Raw genomic sequence first — 26048 nt, 5'->3', positions numbered from 1 at the left:
TTGTATTGTATCAACTGCTTGTGTGATCCAGGTTTAGGGCTGGCCACCAGTGATGTCTGTCTGAGATTTGAAAGAAGGAAATGAAAGAGCAGCCAGGTTTACAGTCGACATAAGGTCAGGCGCTGCTGCAGCTCACCTGTGGCTGATGTGCTGCTCACCTTGGCCGACAGGGGGCAAAAGTCAGTTCCTCTTTGCTGTGCTCGGTCATGACTGACTGACTGTCACCCCATGGACTGCATGCAGCCTGCCAGGCTCCTCTCCATTCTCCAGGCAAGAATACTGGAGTAGGTTGTCATTCCTTTCTCCAGGGGATCTCCCCCAACCCAGGAATTGAAGCTGGGTCACCTGCATTGCAGGCAGACTCTTTACAGTCTGAGCCACCAGGGAAGCCCAACAATACACAGTAGTGAAGGAAGCCAAATTTATCGGTGTGGATTCAATAAGAAGTTCTGGACTTAGTACACTAACTATAGTGGCCAGGAGTGGCTCTAATTCTTTACTTAGCCAACCCCAAAGATGAATATCAGAAAGTTCGGGATGGAATGACACAGGGGTAGGTGCCAATGAAATGGAAAGGCTAGAACTTTCTGGGTATACACTAAAGGAGAGGAACTCGAGGCTTAGGGAGATGGGAATGCTGGAGTGGTTGATCATCCACTCTCCTGCGATCCCCCAGGAGGATCCAGGAGACCCTCCTTTTTCCAAGCCTGTAAGAAATGCATTCATGAGGGGAATGAACCCCTGAAGAGGTCTGGGTTGGCTGTTCTCTGTAAGCCAGGAACGACCATGGGAAGTACTGCCTTTCAACTAGACTACCTGAATCAATGAGGATGATGATTTCTAAGACACAGGGGCTAATTGTCAGCAATTCAATTCATGACCAAAGGAAAGGCAGATGTGGCTGTCAAAATGGGCAACAGAAAGTGAAAGTGTTAGTCGCTCAGTCGTTTCCAATTCTCTGTGACCCCATGGAGCCTGCCAGGCTCCTCTGTCCATGGGATTTCCCAGGCAAGAATATTGGAGTGGGTTGCCATTCACTTCTCCAAAGAATCCTCCCAATTCAGAGAGGGAATCCAGGTCTCCTGTACTGCAGGCAGATTCTTTACCATCTGAACCACCAGAGAAACCCAAAGGGCAATAAGCAGAAGTAACACTTAGAAAAGTCTGACTCAAAGACATCTTTGGCACTGGCTAGGTGATCATGAAGTCTGAAATAGAAATAGATTATGTGATCTGTACAGGCAGAGTACAAAGGCCTGATTCTGGTGAACACATGTCTGATTTGAATTACCACAAAAGAATCATAGTCCTTCAACCAGTTCCCAGAAATGAGCCATTTTATAGATCCAAAGCTCCTTACGTAAAGTAGAGGTTGGAGCCCTTTGAAAAAGGATCCTCATATACAGCTAAAACTTCATGCAGTAAATCTTTCCACTATCCTTCTCCAGAGAAACTTAATCAAGGTAATTGTGTACCGGAAAAGGGAAAATAACTTCCCAGGAGTTCCTGGACAGCAACTGTAATCTGACAATTCCTGGAGAACTATAATGCCATGGTGACCCACCAGTTACAGTATGGACTGAACTTGAGCAAAACACATGATCAATGCCGTTCTGCTCAGGCGCATCACACAAAGGGCTAGGAGGTCTGTTCTGTGGTTACCGCCCCAGCTCCAGCAGGTGTAATTAGAACATATACCCCCAGGTGGCGCTAGTGGTAAAGAAAGCGCCTGCCAGTGCAGGAGACACAGAAGACGTGGAACCTGGCATCCCTGGGTGGTGAAGATGCCTTGGGAGGGCATGGAAACCCAATTCAGTACTCCTGCCTGGAGAATCCCAGGGACTGATGAGCCTGGCAGGCTACAGTCCATAGGGTTGCAAAGAGTCAGAGATGACTGAGGCAACTTAGCATGCATGCATTCAGCAACTGGCTGGTTTCCTGACCTAAGAGTAAGGACTATTATGGTAGGAAGGACCAAGTGGAAGGCAGTATCTTCTTCTTGTCGCGTCAGTCGTGTCCGACTCTGTGCGACCCCATAGACGGCAGCCCACCAGGCTCCCCAGCCCCTGGGATTCTCCAGGCAAGAACACTGGAGTGGGTTACCATTTCCTTCTCCAATGCAGGAAAGTGAAAAGTGAAAGGGAAGTCTCTCAGTCGTGTCCGACTCTTAGCGACCCTGTGGACTGCAGCCCACCAGGCTCCTCTGTCCATGGGGTTTTCCAGGCAAGAGTACTGGAGCGGGGTGCCATTGCCTTCTCCGGGAAGGCAGTATAAAGAGTGCTGACTACCAAAACAGTGAATAGTGCTGTTCCTCACACAGCCAGGACTCATGGGCCTGGGAAACAGGGCTGGAAACATGGCTCCTATTATCCCCTAGTGATCCACTAGTGAAATGTTTGCTTCCCATCCCTGAAACTTTGGATTCTGCTAGTCTAGAGGTTGGCCAGTTAGAACTGCTTCTACCAGGGGGAAAAGCAATGGTTCCATTTAATTGGAAGTTGATTACCACTTGGCCAGTTTGGGTTCCTCATGGCCAGGAAACCAAAAGGCAAAGAAAGGGGTTACTGGACTGGCTGGGGAAAATGATCCTGACTATTAAAGGAAACTGGACTGCTATGACACTGCAGAGGTGAGGAGCAATGTGTCTGGAATGTGGGGGATCCTCCAGGGTGGTCCCCAACCTTTCTGGTACCAGCGACCGGTTTCATGGAAGACAGTTTTTCCAAGAACCAGGGTGGGGTGGAGGAGGGTATGGTTTCAGGATGATTCAAGTGTATTACATTTATTGTGCACATTATTTCTGTTATTATTACATCAGCTCCACCTCAGATCATCAGGTATTAGATCCCAGAGGTCAGGGACCCCTGCTCTACGGTTATCTTTTGGTATTCCCACATCCCCTGCTTAGAATTTATGGAAAACCACAAAAACCCATTACAAGCAAACTGCTAAGGCAAATCCCACCAGGCAAGGCCCCATGACCAAGTGAGCTGTTTGCTGAGAACAAAGGGATACAGAAAGTTGAAAAGGCAGTTATAAAATAACAGCTATAAGCACATGATCAGGTGAGACCCAAGAACTGGAATAGCTATTAAGCATTTCTCCTCTATTCTGACATTCCTGTAGAAGACAAGTTTGGATTTCTCTTGTTGGTGGTTAGTTAGTTGATGAATGGATGGATAGACTGACCTTCTGGCTCCCATTCCCCTAAATCCTAAAATAAAAGGTGTTAATAGTTACTAACTTTGTAGCTCAGGATTTAAGTTAGAAGATTATCCCGGAGGATGTGATTGAGAAAGAAAAGGAATGAGCATCATCCAAAGATGAATAAAGAGAATTCCTGTCCTCTTCGGGGGAGAGGATCTGTATACATTTGCTTGGACAAGACAGAGCTATGTCAACTTGGGAAGCCAGAGCTTTAGAAGGTGGAAGTGAAGCAGTAGCTACATTTTCCATATTTAAGAAGGGCAGTGCAAGGTCGGGTCTGGTGACCTCTCCAGCATGGGACAGCAGCTGGGCCCATGATTCTAGCTGCTGCTAGATACCCTTGGGGAAACAGAGGTGCCTGCAGTTCCTCTGGATCCTGCTGGTTCTCCTCCTTGGGCTTCTCTGAACACTTAGCCAGATCGTGTGTGACTCAACAGGGAAGGACACGAGCAATTTGACAGGTGCTGCCTCACCTAAACTGGAGGCTTTGAGACATCCAGAGACTGGTCCAGGTTCTGGTGAGATTCATCTTCACAGGGAGCATTCTGTTTGGGCAATCCCCATAGCAGAAGCATCTTCTCTTCCTATCTACTGGTACCACTGATGCCAGGCCCACCAACAGACACAAAGAAAGAGCCTAAACACTTCCCAAATTCCCGCCAAGAATTCCTACAGTCAATCCCTCTTATCACTCACAGTGCTTCTGCTGCTTTCACTGAATCCCACCTAACAGAGATAATGTCAACCTGTGCTACAAAGTCAATATCACTGTACTCTGGACAAAGTCCTGATTGACTCAGGATATAAGACAGTCGAGCTAGTTGTAACAAATCAGGGTCTTTTAATATTTTTGTTCAAAACTATAACCATCTCTAATGCCACCTTGGACAACACGTGACCTGTATGATGAGAGATGAGATTGAAAAGGGAAGGATTTCAACCATTCATCATGAAGAGGGCTTATTACTATATCTCACATGGTATTGAGCAAGGATCCTGCTCCTAAGCTTACAGCTGAGACAAGGGAGGTACCATTCTTCAGAAGCAGGACAGTTTCTGACGATCTCCCATACTGAAGGCCACAGTGAAAGAGAAGTGATTTACCACCAGGGGAACCACCAAATCCAACTCAACAAACTATCTGAAGGCAATTTCAGAGGCATTTCAAATACAGGTCGACAAGCGGGTAGAACAATAGAAAAGGTGAGTTATTTGAAAGGGGTGAAATATTGTAAAAGCAATGATTTAAAGTAATCATCTCTTCTTAAATAAAATTGATCTATGGCATTATTCAGTTATTTTAAAATCATATCCCAGGGACTTCCCTGGTCATCCACAACAAGTTGAGAGTCTGCCTGCCAATGCAGGGCACACAGGTTTGATCCCTGGTCTGGGAAAATCCCACACGCCTCGGGGTAACTAAGCTCATGTGCCACAACTACTGAGCCCGCGCTCCAGGGCCTGGGAGCCGCAACAAGAGAAGCCACCACAATGAGAAGCCACCACAATGAGAAGACCGCATACCACAATGAAGAGCAGCCCCTGCTGGCCACAACTGGAGAAAGCCCTTGTGCAGCAACAAAGACCCAGTGCAGCCATAAATAAATAAATAAACAACTTTTAAAATATCATATCCTACTGAGAAAGAGTAAAGTCTTACTAAATAGAATAACTCACTGATGTGATCCAAAAATAACTATTTCAACTGAGGTAAGGCTTGGTTCGGTTCAGTTCAGTTCAGTCGCTCAGTCGTGTCCGACTCTTTGCGACCCCATGGACTGCAGCACATCAGGCCTCCCTGTCCATCACCAACTCCCAGAGTTTACCCAAACTCATGTCCATTGAGTCGGTGATGCCATCCAACCATCTCATCCTCTGTCATCCCCTTCTCCTCCTGCCCTCAATCTTTCCCAGAATCAGGGTCTTTTCAAATGAGTCAGTTCTTTGCATCAGGTGGCCAAAGTATTGGAGTTTCAGCTTCAACATCAGTCCTTCCAATGAACTGATCTCCTTTAGGAAGGACTGGCTGGATCTCCTTGCAGTCCAAGGGACTCTCAAGAGTCCTCTCGAACACCACAGTTTAAAAGCATCAATTCTTTGGCACTCAGCTTTCCTTCTAGTCCAACTCTTACATCCATACATGACTACTGGAAAAACCATAGCCTTAACTAGATGGACCTTTGTTGGCAAAGTAATGTCGCTGCTTTTTAATATGCTATTTAGGTTGGTCATAACTTTCCTTCCAAGGAGTAAGTGTCTTTTAATTTCATGGCCGAAGTCACCATCTACAGTAAGGTTTAGCAACATCTATGAAACCCACACTTTTGTCTCTTAGTGATTAATACCTGGGTTAGCATTTAATATAACTTAAATTGTTACCATTTATTATTAAGCCTTAGGCTATTAATATGAATCATTAAGCTGTGAGAGATGAAGATAAAATCTATGTCACTATTTTTTTCACATTTATATTTAAATAAATTGTAAAGTTTTGGGGTGTGGAAAGGAGGATTCCATACTTAAGAAAACCACTCCTAGAAAGTTTGTTAAGAACCTGGACTTGTTACTCCACTATCAGTGCTAAGGTCATATTCACTATATCCTACAAAGAACAGGAAAATAACCACAGAATAAGTTCCTCCCTCCTACCATCCACCTCTTAACTGAATAAACAGCAAAACTTCACTAATAAGCACAAAAGAATCTGGTCAAGTTTATAAAAACAAACAATGCGAGGAAATACATCAAAATACCAAGAGAAGCTGCCTGGAAAAGGTAAAACAAATGTCTTTCTTTTATATTTTAAAAATATTTTAGTGTTGTATGAAAGGAGAGAAGGTTAGCACTCCCCTTGACAAGGATGGAAGAGGCTCTCGGGCCTGACAACACACATACGGTTAAGGTATTGCCACCTACTTCATGGCATCTAACCACTGTTTTTCTTTTGGACTCTGAGAGAGAGGGAGAGGGTGGGATGATTTGGGAGAATGGCATTGAAACATGTATACTATCATGTAAGAAACGAATCGCCAGTCTATGTCCGATGCAGGATACAGGATGCTTGGGGCTGGTGCACGGGGATGACGCAGAGAGATGTTATGGGGAGGGAGGTGGGAGGGGGGTTCATATTTGGGAACATATGTACACCCGTGGTGGATTTGTGTCAATGTATGGCAAAACCAATACAGTATTGTTAAGTAAAATAAAGTAAAAATAAAAATTTAATTAAAAAAAAGTGATATAATATAGTTGAAAGAAAACATTTAAAAAAATAATAATAAAATAAAAATATTTTAAATGATACCACTGAGGAACTTATCTTAAGGAAATAATCAAAGAAGTACACAAACCTTTTGATTCAAAGATGTTCAATGCAACTTTTTTTACATTTGAAAAATACGGACAGCCTAAAAGTTCAAAACCAACACTCAAAGTGTTAATTCTTTAATCCCACTACAAAACAACAAAATACAGAGCAGTATTAAAAACAGAATATTGAGAACATAAAATTTATATTACAGTATGTCTATATTCTTTATCTACCTTGTGTTTTTAAGAATCACATTACCAAATATTATGTAAAAAATGTGAAAAAATTTGTTGAAAACAATACATCTAAATGGTGCTCTCGGCATCAGTGGGGAGTGATGAAAAGTTCCTGAGATGGATGAGGCACATGATGCCGTGCGTGCACTGCTCTTGATCGTCTGCTTAAAAGGAGCTAAAATGGTAAGTCTAAATATATTTTACAACAATAAAAAGAAACCTGGAAAAAAATCTATAATCAGAATTATTAAGACAAATATTTTCTAAATTTATTTTTATTTATTCCTACTAAAACTTTTTTTAAAAGTAGTTTAAGACTCACAGTAAAACTGAAGGGAAGGGACAGAGAAAACACGCAGTTAGAAAGAGAACGGAATGAACCACAAAATGGAATAATCTCCACTAACCTGAAATGGATGCCATTCTAAAGTCGAACTGGAAAGCCAAATTTCTCCCTGAAAGTGAAAGAAAAATCAGAGCAACATTTTTTTTAAAAAAGTACTGTTGATAATGCTCAATGATAATCTGTCATTACTGAGCACAAAAAATGTTAGAAAGTAAATTATATACTGCAGTAACCTTTCAACAATACTACATGGTTCTTCCCACTGTACTTTTTATGGAGAGTTCTCTAGATTTCAGAGAAGTAACCAAAGTCACACAAATATAACAACAAGCATGGCACCAAAAACATTTAACAAACACCCAGCAAATACTTAATGAAGTTGCAAAAAAAGAGCAAAGTGTAGAGGTTAAACAGCTTTACCATTACATTATTGTGTGAGTTTAGCAAACTTAAAACAATCTGTTCCTGTCAGCCACTTTCCCTATCTGTAAAATTGGGATGGTGGAACCTATTTTACAAATGGCAAGTTGGATAGATTCAAATATCCCAGATGAAGCAAAACCCATTAACAAACTACTCAAATTATTCATTTAACATTTTACTGAATATTTGCTCTACAGGGTTACAATTGAGGCTCAATTTTAAAAGAGGAATTGGTATTCCATGGAAGGATAAGATTTCAGATGGAGAGAACACAGAGTTCAGAAATGGGGAAAAACCTGGTTTGTATTAAGAAATATTTCTGAATGGTTAAAACTTAAGAGTACACACAAGCAAGTGAAAGGAGGTGAGTCTGGAGGGTAGGAACTTTATTTAGCTTATCCATAATCTCCAAGAACACCTTTTCCAACTCTGAAATGGAAAACCAACATTTTCTGAAACTAAGTCAATGTTCTCTGAAGGTAGCTTCAGCATCACCCTGCCCTTACTCAAATTGCTCACCCTATGCCCTGCCTCATGTAGAATTCTAAAGCCACCACTAGGCTGAAAAAATAGGTAGGGTCTTCTGTGACTTGCTAAGAAACTTGAAAGAGTCACAACACTAAAAGATATTTAAATAGAAGAATAAACCAAGGACTTCTAATTCTTTATCTATATGAACATGCCTTCATCATTTCATGGAAATATAATTCTCCTTCTCTGGACTGTAGGGCTTCCCTGGTGGCTCAGAGGTTAAAGCGTCTGCCTCCAATGCGGGAGACCCAGGTTTGATCCCTGGGTCAGGAAGATCCCCTGGAGAAGGAAATGGTAACCCACTCCAGTATTCTTGCCTGGAGAATCCCATGGATGGAGAAGCCTGGTAGGCTACAGTCCACAGGGTCGCAAAGAGTCGGACACGACTGAGCGACTTCACCTTCTCCTTCCTTCACCTGGATTGTAAGATTCTCCAGCAGGGTAGAGATTGAGTCTCTTCACCTCTTCATCCACATAACCTAGTAAAATGCCTTGCATATAGTGAAGGCTCAGGGTGGCACTAGTGCCAGTACAAGAGATGTAAGAGACACAGATTCAATCCCTGGGTCGGGAAGATCCCCAGGAGGAGGGCATGGCAACCCACTCCAGTACTCTTGCCTGCAGAATCCCCATGCACAGAGGAGCCTGATGGGCTATGGTCCATAGGTCACAAAGAGTTGGACACGACTGAAGGGACTTAGCATCCAGGCACACAGGATCCAGGCATCCAGGCATCCAGTCTCAGCAAGACTGAAAGCAGAAGCTTTCTCCACTAATGAAAGAATGTAATCTACAACTCTACAACCATTTCCCCCCACTATTTTAAACAACTCCTTTGATTGTACCATTTTTTAAAAACTGCTTATAAACTCCTTCCCCAGATGATGTGATTTAATAGCAAAAGCTAGCTGAATGTAAAAAATGTTCAAAAATTAATGAGCTATGTATAGCAGGTCTGTCAGAAGTATACCTAAACACTGTTTAAAATCCAAAACAAAGGGAGATCAGCCTTGAAAATTCCCTGGGCAGACAAAACCAACATAGCCATACAAACAAAGCTTAATTTAGCTTATTTTGAAAGACTAACTTGACCTGGGGCACTTCGCCTTTCTGCCTCTGGAAATCAGAAGCAAAACTCCCACTGTTTCCCAAGTTTGCTATAAGGTAACCACTATCCAATTCCGTATCTTTTAAGAAAATGTTAATACAACCAATCAGTGTGAAGAATAAACAGTCAATGCCCTCTTACTAAACAACCTGCTTTACATAGCCCTGAGCCTAATTCCATGTTTCAATTTGAGATCTCTTGGTTGGCAAACTGTCTTTTTGGTGTATACACAATGAACTTTCACTAATTACCACTTCCATGATTCAGTGTTTTTACTTCTGCTCTATCTGAACTTTTGGGAGCATCCTCAGGAAATACTTTACAAGGTCTCACGTCAGTCATGCATGCCTGACATCAAGTCGCCCAGTCATAACTGACTCTTTGCGATCCTATGGACTGCAGCACGCCAGGCCTCCTCGTCCCTCACCATCTCCCAGAGTTTGCCCAAGTTCACTGGTGATGCCGTCCAGTCATCTCATCCTCTGAAGCCCTCTTCTACTGCCCTCAATCTTTCCTGGCATCAGGGACTTGACACCAAGTACCAGAGGCTAAATCTCACATACACACACACACACACACACACACACCCTGGGACTTGACACCAAGTACCAGAGGCTAAATCACACACACACACACACACACACACACACACACACACACACACACACACACACACACACACACACACACACACCCTGGGACTTGACACCAAGTACCAGAGGCTAAATCTCACATACACACACACACACACACACACACCCTGGGACTTGACACCAAGTACCAGAGGCTAAATCTCACATACACACACACACACACACACACACCCTGGGACTTGACACCAAGTACCAGAGGCTAAATCACACACACACACACACACACACACACACACACACACACACACACACACACACACACACACACACACACACACCCTGGGACTTGACACCAAGTACCAGAGGCTAAATCACACACACACACACACACACACACACACACACACACACACACACACACACACACACACACACACACACACACCCTGGGACTTGACACCAAGTACCAGAGGCTAAATCACACACACACACACACACACACACACACCCTGGGACTTGACACCAAGTACCAGAGGCTAAATCACACACACACACACACACACACACACACACACCCCTCTCTCCGCCACCTCGGTTTAGATGCAACAGACACACACACACACACACCCCGCCCCCGCTTCCGCCACCTCAGTTTAGATGCAACACACACATACACACACACACACACACACACACACACACACACACACACACACACACACACCCCTCTCTCCGCCACCTCGGTTTAGATGCAACAGCAATTTAATAAAACCCTCCGTCACGCTTAGGCGTCCCCTCTGGCTTTTCCCAATAAACAGTGGTTGCAAATAAAAGGCTTTGGTGACCGAGTCTCCTGCCTGGAAAAAGCTCATGATAAAGAGACCGACCGCAGTGGAACGTGCCCCTAAAGGCCCGAGTTCCACTAGAACTGGGCGATAACGGAGAGTTCCATTAGAGGGGCGAGGGCCCCTGCTTCTCCCTCACCAACGCATTGGTGGAAAGAAGTGAACCGGCCTTCCCCATAGGCCAGGAAAAGGAATGTTAGCTCTTTCAAAGAGCTAACTAGGGGTTACCGCAGAACCTCCCCCGGGTGAAATTAAGAAAAACATTCCCCCTCCTCGATCTCCGACCCCAAGACTCCCCCTGTCTACTACTTACCCTTTCAGCCGCACTCCAATAAAAACTTCCCGCCACCAGGCTTTCCTGTCTCTCCAGCCGGGGGCATTCACCCTTCCGGGTGGGTCCTTTCAACCAATTGCAGGTACTACCCTTCTCTTATTGGTCAAGGGGTGTGGTCACCATTTGCGTCACTGAACAAGACCAGAGATTATTGGTTGATGTTGGGAGCAGGTGTAGCCAATAGGAAGCGGGTTTGAACCTAGGGTGGGGGCGGCTGCGTGTTTCCGGAAGACGTGGCGGCTCTTGCCTGGGCTGCTTCCCGGCTTCATTCTCTCCACTTCGCTCCACACCCAGGGCGCTCCGAGGTGCTATTGCCGCCTCCCTCACCTCTGCAGCCATGATCTCGTTAACGGACACACAGAGTAAGTATCTGCCCCGAGGCCCCGCCTCAAGCCCCGCACACACCTTCCCCGGTCTGGGTCTCGCCCGCCTTCCCCTCCGCCTGCCCGGGTCAATGAATGAAGCTCCGCGATGGGGGCGGTGGCCTGCAATACTCAGCTAGGACTGCGGGACCCTGGAGGAGCCGGGTGCTGAACTTGCGGCTGCGGACCTGGCGGGAGGGGAGAGTCAGTGGGGTCTGGGGAGACGCCCAAGCTGGGGAGGGGGAGCTTTCGCCTAGCGCGCAGGGGTCGCGCCGCTCTCACTTTCAGGAGGGTGGGCGCTTTGTTCCTGCGGGCGGCCGCGAGAGAAAGTTTGATGCGCGATGCCAGCGGCCCACTCTTGGGGATATTTTTACACTTGACATACTTGGGGTCCTCTACAAGTTACTGCTGGTTGTTTGGAGGCCGTGTTTTAAATGTCATCCATGATAAGCTCTTTTTCGGAAATGTGCTTACGCTTAAATATTTTGAGTATTTGCTTTTTGCCACCACTGGAAGCAACCTTTTAAACATCCCTTGAAATAGCTTCACTTTTCTACCGGCTGCTGTCTTCCCAATCGTAAACTTTGTGTTCAGTTAAACGACTTCTTTCGTTAATATTGTATGTTGTGCTTTGTGATATGTTTTATTATTTTAGCATCTTTCTGTCTGCCACAGAGTTCTCCAGCCTATCTTATCTCTAAGATTCATATTGCTGTCTGTTGTCTTTCAATATAAAATTTCCTTTTCAATATGAAATATAAAAGGGGTAGTTTTCTACCCCTTTTTGTCAGTGTTAATAATTTTGTATTTACATATCTGCCAACCCTGTGCTTCCTGTCTTTTGATGGTAGTGATAGTCTTTTTAATCTCACTTTATTTTATCTGCCATGCCTTTTTTTAATTCTGTATAACTTACTTGAATTTTAAAGATTTTTAAGAATTTAGCAGTCTGTTGAAATAAAAAATAGAACTTCCTTTAAAAATGGCTTATTTCAAAGTGAAGTCGTAAGGTTTGGATTCAAGTCTTGACTAAGTTGAACTTCATTCACCAAGCTGCTTATAACTCCTGCACACACTGCCACCCCAGGAAGGGTCCCTCCCTTCCTCAGATTGAACTGTGTCTGCACCTTGAGTGCCCATTTTGGTGTATCTGTTCTGATCAGAGATAATATAGAGTCCTTTTCTGTTTGTAGGTTTTTATGTTTGGGGTGGTTTTTTTTGTTTGTTTGTTTAGTGTTATAATAAAACTACCTATTACATAAAAGCATCTCATATCAGTTTACCATGTGCTTTCATGTAAAATGTTTTCTTTAGTTCTAAGAGCTTTGTAAGGCAAAGAAGAATATATCTCTTGCATAAATTAAAGAAGGCTCAAAAGAAATCTAGTGTATAATCATGAGGAAAGCAAGAGAAACAAGACTTGATCCCAGGTCTGCAGGCTCAAAAATCTTTGTCCTTTTCACTGTACCCTGCTAGCATCTAAGAAGATTTGATGTTAAGTTTATTTGAAATCTGTCTTAGAGGGATGAAATTTTCCCATAGCAAAAAATAGTTTCAACAGTAGATATTTATTATTTAGAATTATGCATTGATTTTTTGAGAGATTGGGTAGAATATTCAGAGCCTATTTTTGGTCCTCTTGACTGAAACCCAGAATTTAGCAGAATACTATACATAAATTGCTAGAATTTATTTCTAATAGTACTACTAATTACTCAGAGGAAGTACTTGGTCTCTATGTAGTTTTCCTATCTGTTAATACTCCTGTCTGAGTCTGTGATTATTACATATATATATTATTTACTTACCCTGTGCATATAGATTCTCTTCCATTGAAGTCTTACGGGGACAAGTGCTAATTTACATCCTTTCAAAAACCAGAATGAGGGGGTTGGGTTGGAATATGGGCAGAATAGGCAGCATTCTCCTTACTTCATTACGGTGATGAAGAGGAGGAAATTAAACTTTTTGCTGCTCATTTGCTGAATGTTTTAAATAGATAATGGATGAGAATACAAAATGATTAGTGGACCAAAAGCTCTTTGGATTTCAACTGGTGTTTGTGTGTGTGTTCAACTGTAGGAATTGGCCATCATTCAAGTGACTTACCAAGATTATTCTGGGATCCCGATTCTGGGAGAGAGTGATCAAGTACTGGTCATAGTAAAAAAGCAATTCATGACTTTTTAAGGGAATTCTATAATCCCCTCCAGTACCCCGCCCCCAAAAAAACCCACAAAATTTATTGAGGAGGCTGAAGTGGAGCAGTTGCCATGCTACCTCTAAAGCTTTACTTCATTATGTCACATTGCCTAAATTCTACCATGATGTTGAACTGAGTTCTTTATTATAACATTTTCTCTTTTTGAAAGGATATAGACAGTGCTGCCTTGAAATGTCTTAAATAAGAAATCAAAAGTGCTAAGGTGATCATCATGGAGTAAGAATATCTCTCCTTATCAAATTTCTACAATAAGCTTTTGATTTTAGATAAATTAGTTTTATTAGATTTTTTAAATTAGATTGTGCTTTAAAACTACACATGCCTGTGTGCATGTGCACATGCACGCATGCACATGAGCAAGAAGAATGAAATTTTAATAATGCACAAGAAAATACGTTTATTTTCAGTCAGTTCAGTCGCTCAGTCGTGTCCGACTCTTTGCGACCCCATGGACTGCAGCACTCCAGGCTTCCCTGTCCATCACCAGCTCCGAGAGCTTACTCAAACTCATGTCCATTGAGTCAGTGATGCCATCCAACCATCTCATCCTCTGTCGTCCCCTTCTTCTCCTGCATTCAGTCTTTACCAGCATCAGGGTCTTTTCAGATGAATCAATTCCTCTCATCATATGGCCAAAGGATTGGAGTTTCAGCTTCAGCATCAGTCTTTCCAATGAATATTCAACTGATTTCCTTTAGGATTGACTGGTTGGATCTCCTTGCAGTCCAAGGGACTCTCGAGAGTCTTCTCCAGCACCACAGTTCAAAAGCATCAGTTCTTTGGCACTCAGCTTTCTTTAGTCCAACTCTCACATCCATACATGACTACTGGAAAAATCATACCTTTAACTAGATGGACCTTTGTTGGCAAAGTAATATCTCTGCTTTTTAATATGCTGTCTAGTTGGGTCATTACTTTTCTTCCAAGGAGCAAGCGTCTTTTAATTTCATGGCTGCAGTCACCATCTGCAGTGATTTTGTAGCCCAAGAAAATAAAGTCTGTAACTGTTTCCATTGTTTCCCTATCTATTTGCCATGAAGTGATGAGACCAAATGCCATGATCTTAGTTTTCTGAATGTTGGGCTTTAAGCCAACATTTTCACTCTCCCCTTTCACTTTCATCAAGAGGGTTTTTAGTTCCTCTTCACTTTCTTCTGTAAGGGTGGTGTCATCTGCATATCTGAGGTTATTGATATTTCTCCCAGCAATCTTGATTCCAGCTTGTGCTTTATCCAGCCCAGTGTTTCTCATGATGTACTCTGCATATAAGTTAAATAAGCAGGGTGACAATATACAGCCTTGACATACTCCTTTCCTGATTTGGAACTGGTCTGTTTTTCCATGTCCAGTTCTAACTGTTGCTTCTTGACCTGCATACAGATTTCTCAGGAGGCAGGTCAGGTAGTCTGGTATTCCCATCCCATGTGGGCAACTTAAGACTCAGATCAGTAACTCATCCTTAATCACAGAAATGGCAAATGTGTGTGTGTGGAGGGGGACGGGTGTTGGGCGGGAGGGGAGTGGTGTGGGGTTTGGCTAGAATTCAAATCTAGTCCTGAGGCTCCACAGTTTATAACTTGGGACCGAAACATTTCACTGCTTTACCCAGTGCAGTCCAGCAAGGGAGGGTTGCCTCTAACATTTTTGCCAAAACACTAGCAGGTTAGTGCCAAATAGTCACTGATGTGAATGGGTCAAAAGGCTCAAACTGGCCTCACTGTTCCATTTTCTCCCCTCCAGTTCTTCCCTAAGCCTATGTATTCACAAGCCCTCTGGTTATTAAAGCACTATTTGGAGCTGCCCTCTCACCATCAGAATCGTACCCAGTAAAATAAACATGCTGTTCATGCTGAACAGCGAGGCCAGTTTGAGACTTTTGACACGTTCAAATTAGGGACTATGTGGCAATAATCTGCTAGTGTTTCAGCAAAAATGTTAGTGGCAACCCTCTCTTGCTGGACTGTACTGGGTAAAGCAGCGGAATGTTTCGGTTCCTGTGTTATAGTTATAAGCTGTGGAACCTCAAGACTAGATTTGAATTCTAGCCAAACCCCACACACTCCCCTCCTACCTAGCATCCGTCCCCCTCCACACACACCCATATTTGCTGATTCTGTGATCAAGGATGAGTTACTAATCTGAGTCTTAAGTTGCCCACATGAAACATGGAGCCAGTAATACTTTTTAACCCCCCAGTTTTGCCAAAGGAATTAGGACATTTGTGTAGACATCTCATGGCTCAGACAGTAAAGCGTCTGCCTGCAATGCAGGATCAATCCCAGGGTTGGGAAGATCCCCTGGAGAAGGAAATGGCAGCCCACTCCAGTACTCTTGCCTGGAAAATCCCATGGATGGAGGAGCCTGGTAGGCTACGGTCCATGAGGTCACAAAGAGTCAAACACAACTGAGCAATGTCATGTTCACTCATTAAATGTAAAACCGTATACATTGTCTTTCTTTTTCACTGCAGTTTTTAATAACATAACTGACATTATGTTAGTAACAAGCTGATTATATTAAACTTGAATCACCTAAAGATGCTTATCCCAGAAGTTCAGCATATCCCAATACCTTTGAGTTTCATTTAATCTGATGTATTTAACTCGGGGGAGGGGGATCTTTGGGGAAGCAGTATGGCATGATGGTTAAGCACAGGGACTTTGGATTCGAATAGACCTGAGTTCAAATGCTTATCCAGATGTGTGACTTTGGGCAAATGAAGTCAATTCTCTAAACCTCAGTTTCCTCCATCTCTAAGATGATATAATGATACCTACCTTGCAATATTACTGGGAGAAATAAGTTCTGTAAGAGATGTGAAGCACTTCATAATGGCCAATTCATGGTAAATTCTCAGTATATAGTATGTTTATCGCCATATAATTTCCTTTCTGAAGAACAAACATCTCGACATGTCTCTGTTATCATTAGGACAACTTGTGAAAAAATAGAAATGGGTTGTATTTAAGTAACCCAGCTGCCAGTGGTTAAATCTTAACTACTAAATAGTTACTTAATGGAATGTTACTTGCTCATTTGTCCATATTTTTCTCTCAGAAATTATGCCTGACATCTGAATAGTTATTTTGGTAAATTCTCCTGAAGCATTTAAGCATGAAAGTATCAGCCTCCAACTTTCATGAGAATTTATGTCCGTGGTGTACACTTTCCAATGTATTTATGGACAGGTACTTTGCTGACAAAGATCCATATAGTCAAAGCTGTGATTTTTCCAGTAGTCATGTATGGGTGTGAGAGTTGGACCATAAAGAAAACTGAGCAGCACTGAAAAATTGATGCTTTCCAAATGTGGTGTTAGAGAAGACTCTTGAGAGTTCCTTGGACTGTAAGCAGATCAAACCAGTCAATCCTAAAGGAAATCAGTCCTGAATATTCATTGAAAGGACTGATGCTGAAGCTTCAGTACTTTGGCCACCTGATGCTAAGAGCCAACTCATTCGAAAAGACCCTGATGCTGGGAAAGATTGAAGGCTGGAGGAAAACCGGTACAACAGAGGATGAGATAGTTGGATGGCATCACCAACTCGATGAACATGAGTTTGAGTAAGCTCCGGGAGTTGGTGGTGGACAGGGAAGCCTGGTATGCTGCAGTCCTCGGGGTCACAAAGAGTCAGGCACAACTGAGTGACTGAACTGAACTGAACCTGAATTCTTTTAGTCTAACTCTCAGAGAAAAAGGTAGCTGGAATGGGAGGCAGTCATTAACTGTAAATTGAAGTGGAGGATGTTGAAGAAGACATATGTAAATTTTCAACTCATTGGAACACTTTACATGGCTTAAATTTTTAAGGAGCTGTGACTTAGATTTTAGCTTTCTGGAGCTGAGGAAACAGATCAGAAATCACTACTGTGTATTTAAAATTGTATTTCCCCAAATATGGCAGTTTCAGTTCGGATCCATTGTTTTCTGCAGGTAGTGCTGCTAGGTTAAAGTAAGGATTGGTGACTGGTTTCCTGCAAGCTGTACTAAAATGAGCAAGGAAGTAATTTCATGGATTGTGCTTTGTAACATTAACAGACTAGTGCAACTTTAACCATAGAAAGTTAAGACTCTTCAGAAGTACAGATAAGTCTAGGGAATGTAAAGGCAATAAAATTATTAGTTTTATATAAAAAGTAAATAGAGCCTTAAAAGCTTATATTTTCCACTACTCTATACTCGTACCTAGAACAGTTGCCAACATCTAGGAGTTGATCAACAATTTTTTGTTTCTGAGTGAAGAAGTAAAGACCCAGAATGTTAATATTAGGTAAAAAAGTGTTGGAGAGATGGTTTTAGGACTGAGACTAAATGTGTGAATAGGTGCATAGTTGAGAGAGACTTATAGTAGATAAATGCATGACAAACCATCAGGAAGTCAAAGTGATGCCTCACCTTCTGAATATTAACTTTTAGAGGAGACAGCTACTTGATTCTCAAAATTTCTCGTGTTGCCATTGTGAGAAGCAGTGCATAATAGAGTGAAGTCTGTTGTACTGACGTCCTGTAGCATTTCTGGTAGGTTCAGCATTTTAAGAAGAAACTGCAGGTCTTGTGCATATAAATACTAGTCCTGGAACATAAAAGGAGAAGAGGGGACAAAGAGTAAAAGTAAACCCATATACTTATGTCTGAAGCCAGAAGGTTTCTTGGGAGGAAAAAAAATACACAACCAAAGGTTTAGAATCCTGATTCATCTTTCTCTATTATGGGTATGTTTGTGAGAAGTCTTCTGTTTCATTTAAGGAGCAGAAATTCTTAACTCATTTTAAATTTGAGAGTAATTTGCTGATGTTAATTTAATTTGTTATAGTTCATAAAGAATGTCATCATAAGTTAACCTGCAGTGTTGGGACCCATGTTTCCTTATCAGTCAAAAGAAAAACTGAAAATTTTTTCCTAGTTTACAGGGATCTGAATGTAACTTTACTTTTGCTCTACCCTTAACTGTATGACTTCTGTTGCAGAAATTGGAATGGGATTAACAGGATTTGGCGTGTTCTTCCTATTCTTTGGAATGATCCTCTTTTTTGACAAAGCACTACTGGCTATTGGAAATGTGAGTGTTTCAACATATATTTTAACTACATTCATAATGAAATTTTAACTTAATATAAATGTATTATTGCCAGCTGTAAAACCAGGGGAAGATAATTCACTGTTACTCATATGAAGATTCCTGTTACATTTTCTGTTTCCATCAGGGATGAAACTTGCAAGCTTACTGTTTAAATAAAAGGTAAACACTTAATGAGGTTTTCTAATCTCGTAACTGCTTGGTTAAATATTTTGATATGTGATTTACAATAGAGTAAAATCAAGACTACCTCTGAGTAGTTCAAAGTAGATGATTTCATAGCCCCATGTCTTGGTAAATTTATTAATGTTGTTTTGACTTGAAATATCTGAGATTTAACATTTACTTCAATAGCATAAGATGAAGAGTTTTTTAAAACCACTTCAACCTTTAAAATATATACCTCTATTAATAATTGGCTTGCTAAGAAAGGTGTGTATATTGTTTATTTGGAATGTATACTCTCTTATCTGTGGTGAAGGCTGTGCAAGAGCCCTAGAAATTAGTAACCCTCTTTAAAAAAGTGTTAGTTGCTGAGTCATGTCTGACTCTTAGTGCCCCCTCTTAGGACTGTAGCCAGGGTCCTCTGTCCATGGAATTCTCCAGGCAAGAATACTGGAGTTGGTTGCCATGCCCTCCTCCAGGGGATCTTCCCAACCCAGGGATTTACGGTCCGAGCCCCCAGGGAAGCCCAGTAATCCTCCTAAGAGGGCACTAAAGTCATTAAGGATGGAATAGTTTCAAAGTGTATATTAACATCGGACTTTTAACTGGATGTTGGAAAATATAAAGGATAACAAAATTGTTCAGAATTAATGTTTTAATAAACAATAACATCAACAGCATTGGCATCTCAGAATGTGAAACTTAAACATTAGGCTTAATAAATATTTGTGTGAAATATTTTTCACTAAAGTACAGTAATGAAGAAAGGCAAGTATTTGGGAATAAAACCTGGAAGAAAACAAGTTTTTAGTTGACCACCATCTCTTGTCCATTGTCTGAAAACATACAGAATATATTTGAGAAGGCACATCTGTATTTCATATCAGCTGCTCCCAGACTTCTGGAATTAATAAAACTAGGATCTTCCCCCTGGGTTTGTGTGATTTCTTCTACTACCAAATGGGCCATGTCAGGTTTTCTCCCATCTGTAGGATCTCCTATCGGTCCTGATAAAAGTTTTCAGAACCGGGAGTCCCTTCAGTTGATATTTTACAGGCACCTACTCTCTTTCGCCTTCCGGTTCATCTTGTAAATTAAAAAATCTGTCGCCATCTGGCTAAACCTGGGGAAACCACTGCAGGCGCAAACACCCATGGGTAATGCCTCATTTGTCTTTACTTCCCTTTTCTTCATCAGATCACAACAGAAGAGGGCTGAACAGAGTGGGATGTAACCACCACTTTAACATGGTCCTGCCTCTTGTGTGCATTGGTGGCCTTCTCTGGCCAGTTGGCCACATTAAAAGGCACATGTCTTAAACATTTATCATATTTATCTTTGACCATCCTTTTCAAGCGTATACAGTGCATTTAACTGCTTAACTATGTTGCATTTTCCTTCTCTTGCAGGTTTTATTTGTGGCTGGCTTGGCTTTTGTAATTGGTTTAGAAAGAACATTCAGATTCTTCTTCCAAAAACATAAAGTGAAAGCTACAGGATTTTTCCTGGGTGGTGTGTTTGTGGTCCTGATTGGTTCGCCTTTGATAGGCATGATCTTTGAAATTTATGGATTCTTTCTCTTGTTCAGGTAACTCAACTATTTTATTCTTTCAGTAAACCATTATGTCAGATAATTATTACAGAAACCCAGATGTGTTTGTCAAGTGCAGATGATTGCTTGTGTCAGGGTATAAATTAATTTGTAAAGCATTTTCAGTGCTATAAAATTTACTTTGGTGGCATCTTAAGGCACTCTGTCTGTTTGCTATTTTCATCAACCAACCAGTGATAGATCAATCCAGCGTTTTAACATGTAGAACCTGATACTTCACAGGTATTGCCACTTGATGATACTTTCTTTAGTGTGTGCAGATGTTAAAAAATTTTGGACCAAATATATTATTAGAGGTTTTGATCATTTAATATTTTCTGAATGCCACTTACCAGGTAAATAATAGTATGCAATGTGAGAAAACACTTTTAAGTAAGGTTGATTAAATTACTTATTCAAGAAAGGTATATCATTTGTCTTCTATCCGCCAAGCACCCTATTGCCCACAGCAAACATTTGCCCCCAAGTGCCAAATCTGCTTTAAGGAATCTCTCATTTCTGACACATGAAATAGACTATAAAGGAACTGGTGGGGTATAGTAGTAATGTGGTTATAGATGTTTATGCAGAATGTTACAGAGCACAACTAAAGAAGGGATCACACCCAGGGAGAGGGAAGAAATGGTAACTGAATTTTGAAGTTGCTTAAAAGTTCAAAATTTTAACAAAAGATTTCTTTTTATGTGGCTAACAGTCAGTTTTGGTGCTAGAGAATCTGTTCGTTCTGAGACCTTTTTCCCCCTCTCCCAGGGGCTTCTTTCCTGTGGTTGTTGGCTTTATTAGAAGAGTGCCAGTCCTTGGATCCCTCTTGAACTTACCTGGAATTAGATCGGTAAGTAATCCTATATTTAGCAACATATTTTTTTGAACCATTAAAATAAGTGCTCTCTGGGAGAAAGAATGGTTTGAAAGTTTGGGGTTAGCAGATGCAGACTATTATATTTAGAATGGATAAACAAGATCCTGCTGTATAGCACAGAGAACTGTATTCAGCATCCTGTGATAAATCATAATAGAAAAGAATATACGTATATATATGTATAACTGAATCACTTTGCTTTACAGCAGAAATTAACACAATGTTGTAAATCAACTACAATTTTGAAATTGTTTAAATAAAATAAAAATTTTAAAGATAAATAATTGTTCTCTGATGCTCTTTTTAGAAATTTGAGGAATTGATAACATGATTGATATGTTTTTATTATGATATAAACAGTTGCATCACATAAATTGTGGTTACAATGAATAACAGAAAATAATCATTGCTAAACCTATAAAACCTGAAATTTGGTTTCACTGTATCCGCATTTAATGTTGTTTTCCTTTTCTCATGTGACTTGGATTGCTGTGCTACCTTTCTCTTTGAGAGTTCAAAGCACCTTTCAATTAACTTTTATAAGACCTCTAATTTTAGAAGCAATAATATAAAACACCATTATTTCTTACAAATATGTTCTCTCTTAGACTGTATCACCAAATGGAGTGTGTTGAAACAATTAAATAAAGCATTGTGATACTGAGAGTCAGATGATAAAATTCTGTTTCCAGGTCTGTCCACAGTTAGAACGGTCTTGTCAAATCTATATCTCCAGGGCAGGCCATCAACTTCTTATAGATGTTTGCAGATTTGCATAGTTGCTTCTAGAGATACTCCATAGCATGTATTGAATTCTCAAAGAGCTAAAGGATGGCTTTCCCACTAAGGAATAGGTACCACTGTAAGCCTGATCTCATTTCAGTTTTAGAGTCAGAATCTTACAGCTCACATAACCTAGATATTTGAAGTTACCTTTGGAGAGAAAATGTGCTTTCTCTCCACCTAAATATGTCATAAAATTCTAATGAATCCATGAGTGCTAGTCACTTACTTTCAATAATATAAAATGTTGGGACCTAGGCTTATAGGGGTATATCCTGATTTCATTTGCATTAATCCCCAAACTCATATAGTAGTCAGTGTTATTTATACTTAGAATGTCTTTTGAATGTACTAAAACTTCTAGTTATATAGAGTTGTACTTATTAATCATGTCCCTAATTTAAGGATTCTTCAGTATTTGCATAAATGAACATTCAGTGCTATAAATTTTGTTTTCTACTAATGCTTCATTAAAATAAATAAGCATTTCTTAATATTATTTTATTATTATTAAGTAAAAGTATGAATAGTGACATGAAGGGTTAAATGATTCCTACATTTTGATAGTATTATAGCCACTTGGGTTATGTAACTTAATATCTTCACTAATTACTTTGTTTCAACATCTGTTTGCATCAACCATCTGGAATGCTGAAGAAAGCCCAATTGCTTTATATTTGGGGTGGAGTAATCAAGTAAATAGCCACTTACATTAATATGTGTTAAAACTTATGTTCTGTAATATCGATTTATGCTTGCATCATTAAGTCTCTTTTTAATGTCATTGCCACTTTCAGTCTGAAGTCCAGAATACACATTTAAAGTATTTTTAGTCAATAGCTGTTGTTAATTATTGAACTTAATGGAGCTAAATCTGTTTGTTCAAAGACTACATAGGCCCAGAAGAGAGCCACAATAATGGTCAGTTGAAATAATATTATTGGGTTCATTAATGCATGAATGGCTGACATCTCAGCTTTTTTTTTTTTTTAATTTTTCTTTTGTTAAGCTAGAAGCGTTCACTTCATTTTATCCAGTTTTTTTTAATTCATTGTGTTGCATTTCTCGTGTTGCACTTTTAAAGTCATATGTATAACATGTCATGCAAAAACTCGTAGAAAAAAATTTTTTATATACATTTATGTGTCAGAAGATGGTGAGTAGTACTGGATTAATCATTGTCAGTCATACTTTAAATTTCCACAAATCTTACAAAGCTGGGTTTTTTTAATCAACATTTAAAGAGTTGATGTGATATTTTTAAGTGCTCTAGGCTTTTTTTTTAACTGTCTGTTTTTCTTCTCCTTGCAGTTTGTAGATAAAGTCGGAGAAAGCAACAATATGGTGTAACAACCATTGAATTGAAGACTCATTTAAAATATTGTATTATTTATAAAATCCTTTGAAGAATATTCAGCACAAAATTAAATTACCTGAAATAGCTTGTAATGTTCTTTACAGAAGTTTAAAAGGTATAGCCTACAAAGTACCAACAACAGTTAACAAAGAAGCGATGAAAACAGGCTTCTAACCAAGTCATCTAAGAGGTCAGCAAGCAAACCGAAGGAGGTGAAATCTATGTTACATGCATATTGAAACTTTTAAAGGCCATTTTTATTATTTTCCCACAATGTGTGAAACACAGCCATCCATAGAGAACTGTATGTAATCCCTATTTCTTTCCTTCTTATGTTCAAGATGCAAGCATATCCATAGGCATTTGCTTTTTAGAAGTGTCCACTGCAATGGCAAAAATATTTCCAGTTGCACTGTGTCTCTGAAAATGATGCATGAGTTAGATTGGATTATGTCATTTTAATCTATTAAAACCAAGAAAACCCAGTGTTGATGTATGAATCCCTTTTTTTTTTTTTTTTTGGTAAGAATATGGTTAAAATAAAACTTTCATGGTTCTTCTGAATCTTAATATTTTAAAACCAGATAAAAATCCGACCTAGATATTCTTTGTTGGAATGTTGCAAAGGTCATTCTTTACTATCGTACAGTTTCTAAGTTACAGCTTACTCAGCACTTTTTCCTTCAGCAACACACTCTGGAAATCCTGATATTCCTTGGGACTCTCCTCTGAGCATCTGTATCTTTCATGACACATGAGCATTTAACAGAAAGCCATCTTAGCCATGAAAGAGTCTATTACAAAGCTTGTTTCACTGAATGGTGTGTTCTTTAAGATACTAAGTGATACAACCCAAGTGAGATTTTTCCGTGTCATGATCCAGTTTTTCCTTTTATTTTTTTAATTTTAGCAGTGGTTTATTATTTTGCTTTTCATACATTGAAATAACTACTGGTAATTTTTACTTTAAGATGTAACATGTTATAAGGTTAGATTTACAGCTGTTTTTTAAAGGGCTGTTCACAGAAGCCAATTTTTCCCTTATTTTCAGCGTTTTCCTAACATAAAAATCCATATGCATACTGTGTGTTTCATACTCGCTCTCTTCATCTTGAATTCGTGGAGAGAATCTCTGAGTTCACACGCTAAAGTTATTTTACTGTAATTAAACTGGCTATAGTTCTGAAAAACGTGACACTACAAAAACGATGTGGTGTTTTCTCCACTGTTGCTGCTCGACAGGCAGTAAGTAGGAAGCTGTGGTTGTTTCCTCAGGAGTAGTTTTCCAAGGAGGCACCCTTTTGTAGATGTAGGAAGCCATGTCAAGAGTCATAGTATTATTTGTTTTACTATTAATGATTGTACTATTTGCTCATTTTTTTTAACAGTCGCAGAGCTTTTTAATACATAAAATCATTGAAATTTGTGATTTTTTATTTACAAACATGTCTACAAGATATATGATTGCCTATGTTATTAGTAGTTAAATCTCTTGATGCACAGGGAAGTCCCATCCTTGCTCATCTAAAGAACGAACGACTTGGTAGATAGTCTTAACGGTTCAGCCTTGTGGATTACTGTCTTTTCGGTACTGGCATTTGACTTATGACATAATCTGTGAACATAGATGATATTGACAAAATGAGACTCCTACCTCAATAGTTCATGGAATGATAAGAAACCTTTTGTTGTCTAATGTTCTTCAAAAAAGTACTATCCTCACTTGGAGAGTGTCAAATATCTACATACTTGGGGGACTGACTTATATAAGTTGCCCTGTGGGACTCTGTTATACATATTTTTGACTGACCCATATTATTTACAGTGGCTAGATAAGTCTACCTTTTTTAGAGCAAGAACAGTATCTGTTAATGTAAGGAGCATCTGTATTATTTAACTCCTTTGTAGACATGAATTTCTATCAAAATGTTCTTTGCACTGTAGCAGAGATCTCTTTTTCAATAATCTTGTTCAGAAAACATTATTAGACAGAAGTGTATAAAGGATGTGATAATCTCCCAATAAGAATGAGAGGCTTGGAGCAGTTTTGTTTTTTCAAATGTGAGTTTGGGACTGCTTGGCAGCATTGTATGTTTCTTAGAACCATTGATGAGGCTCTATTTTTAAACATAACTTGTTTTCTGACAGAAAACGCTGTACATCATATGGTTTCTTCCTTTCCAAAATTAGTCTTCTGTGACAAAAAAAAAAAAAAAAGCATCAGTTATTGCTATAAAGGTGAAAGAAAAGGTCTAATACTACTTAGCCTTAAGTGTTTCTGGCATTGTTCAAATCTATTTTCTGTAACAGAAACCTATTTGGAATGTTTTTCTTTTCCCCTTATACACTGTAATTCCTGGAATACTGCTGCTTTTAAAAGTCTCACAGATTATATGATCTAACAATTGAATATTGTAAATACATTTGTCTTACTTCTCAATAAAAGGGTACTTTTCTATTAATTGGTGGTTGTCTCAACTTGGGCTGCTAAAACAAAATTCCACAGACCAACTTACACAACAGATATTAGTTCTCATGGTTCTGGATTCTGGGAAGTCCAAAATGAAGATGCGGGCAGATTCAGTTCCTGGAGAGGGACCTCTTTCTAGCTTGCAGACAGCTGCCTCCTTACTGTGTCCTTACATGACATAGAAAAAGAGAATGAGCTCTCATCT

General features: G+C 40.2%; 1 protein-coding gene and 1 non-coding gene across 2 annotated transcripts; both read left to right on the top strand.

The window, feature by feature from the left end:
* Positions 1-6023: 6023 nt before the first annotated feature.
* LOC138079437 (U6atac minor spliceosomal RNA) lies at positions 6024-6149 on the top strand. The gene has a single exon (XR_011144905.1). It is a non-coding gene; the product is annotated as a U6atac minor spliceosomal RNA (small nuclear RNA).
* Positions 6150-11203: 5054 nt separating this feature from the next.
* GOLT1B (golgi transport 1B) lies at positions 11204-25737 on the top strand. The gene is made up of 5 exons (XM_068970892.1): positions 11204-11295; positions 18488-18579; positions 20172-20350; positions 21125-21206; positions 23328-25737. Exons 1-5 carry the CDS (start codon positions 11271-11273, stop codon positions 23364-23366), a joined length of 417 nt encoding a protein of 138 aa, XP_068826993.1. The 5' UTR covers positions 11204-11270; the 3' UTR covers positions 23367-25737.
* Positions 25738-26048: the final 311 nt, after the last annotated feature.

This window comes from Capricornis sumatraensis, chromosome 4 (genome assembly GCF_032405125.1).
Source record: "Capricornis sumatraensis isolate serow.1 chromosome 4, serow.2, whole genome shotgun sequence".
Lineage (NCBI taxonomy): Eukaryota > Metazoa > Chordata > Mammalia > Artiodactyla > Bovidae > Capricornis > Capricornis sumatraensis.
This window is presented reverse-complemented; position numbering and strand designations above follow the sequence as displayed.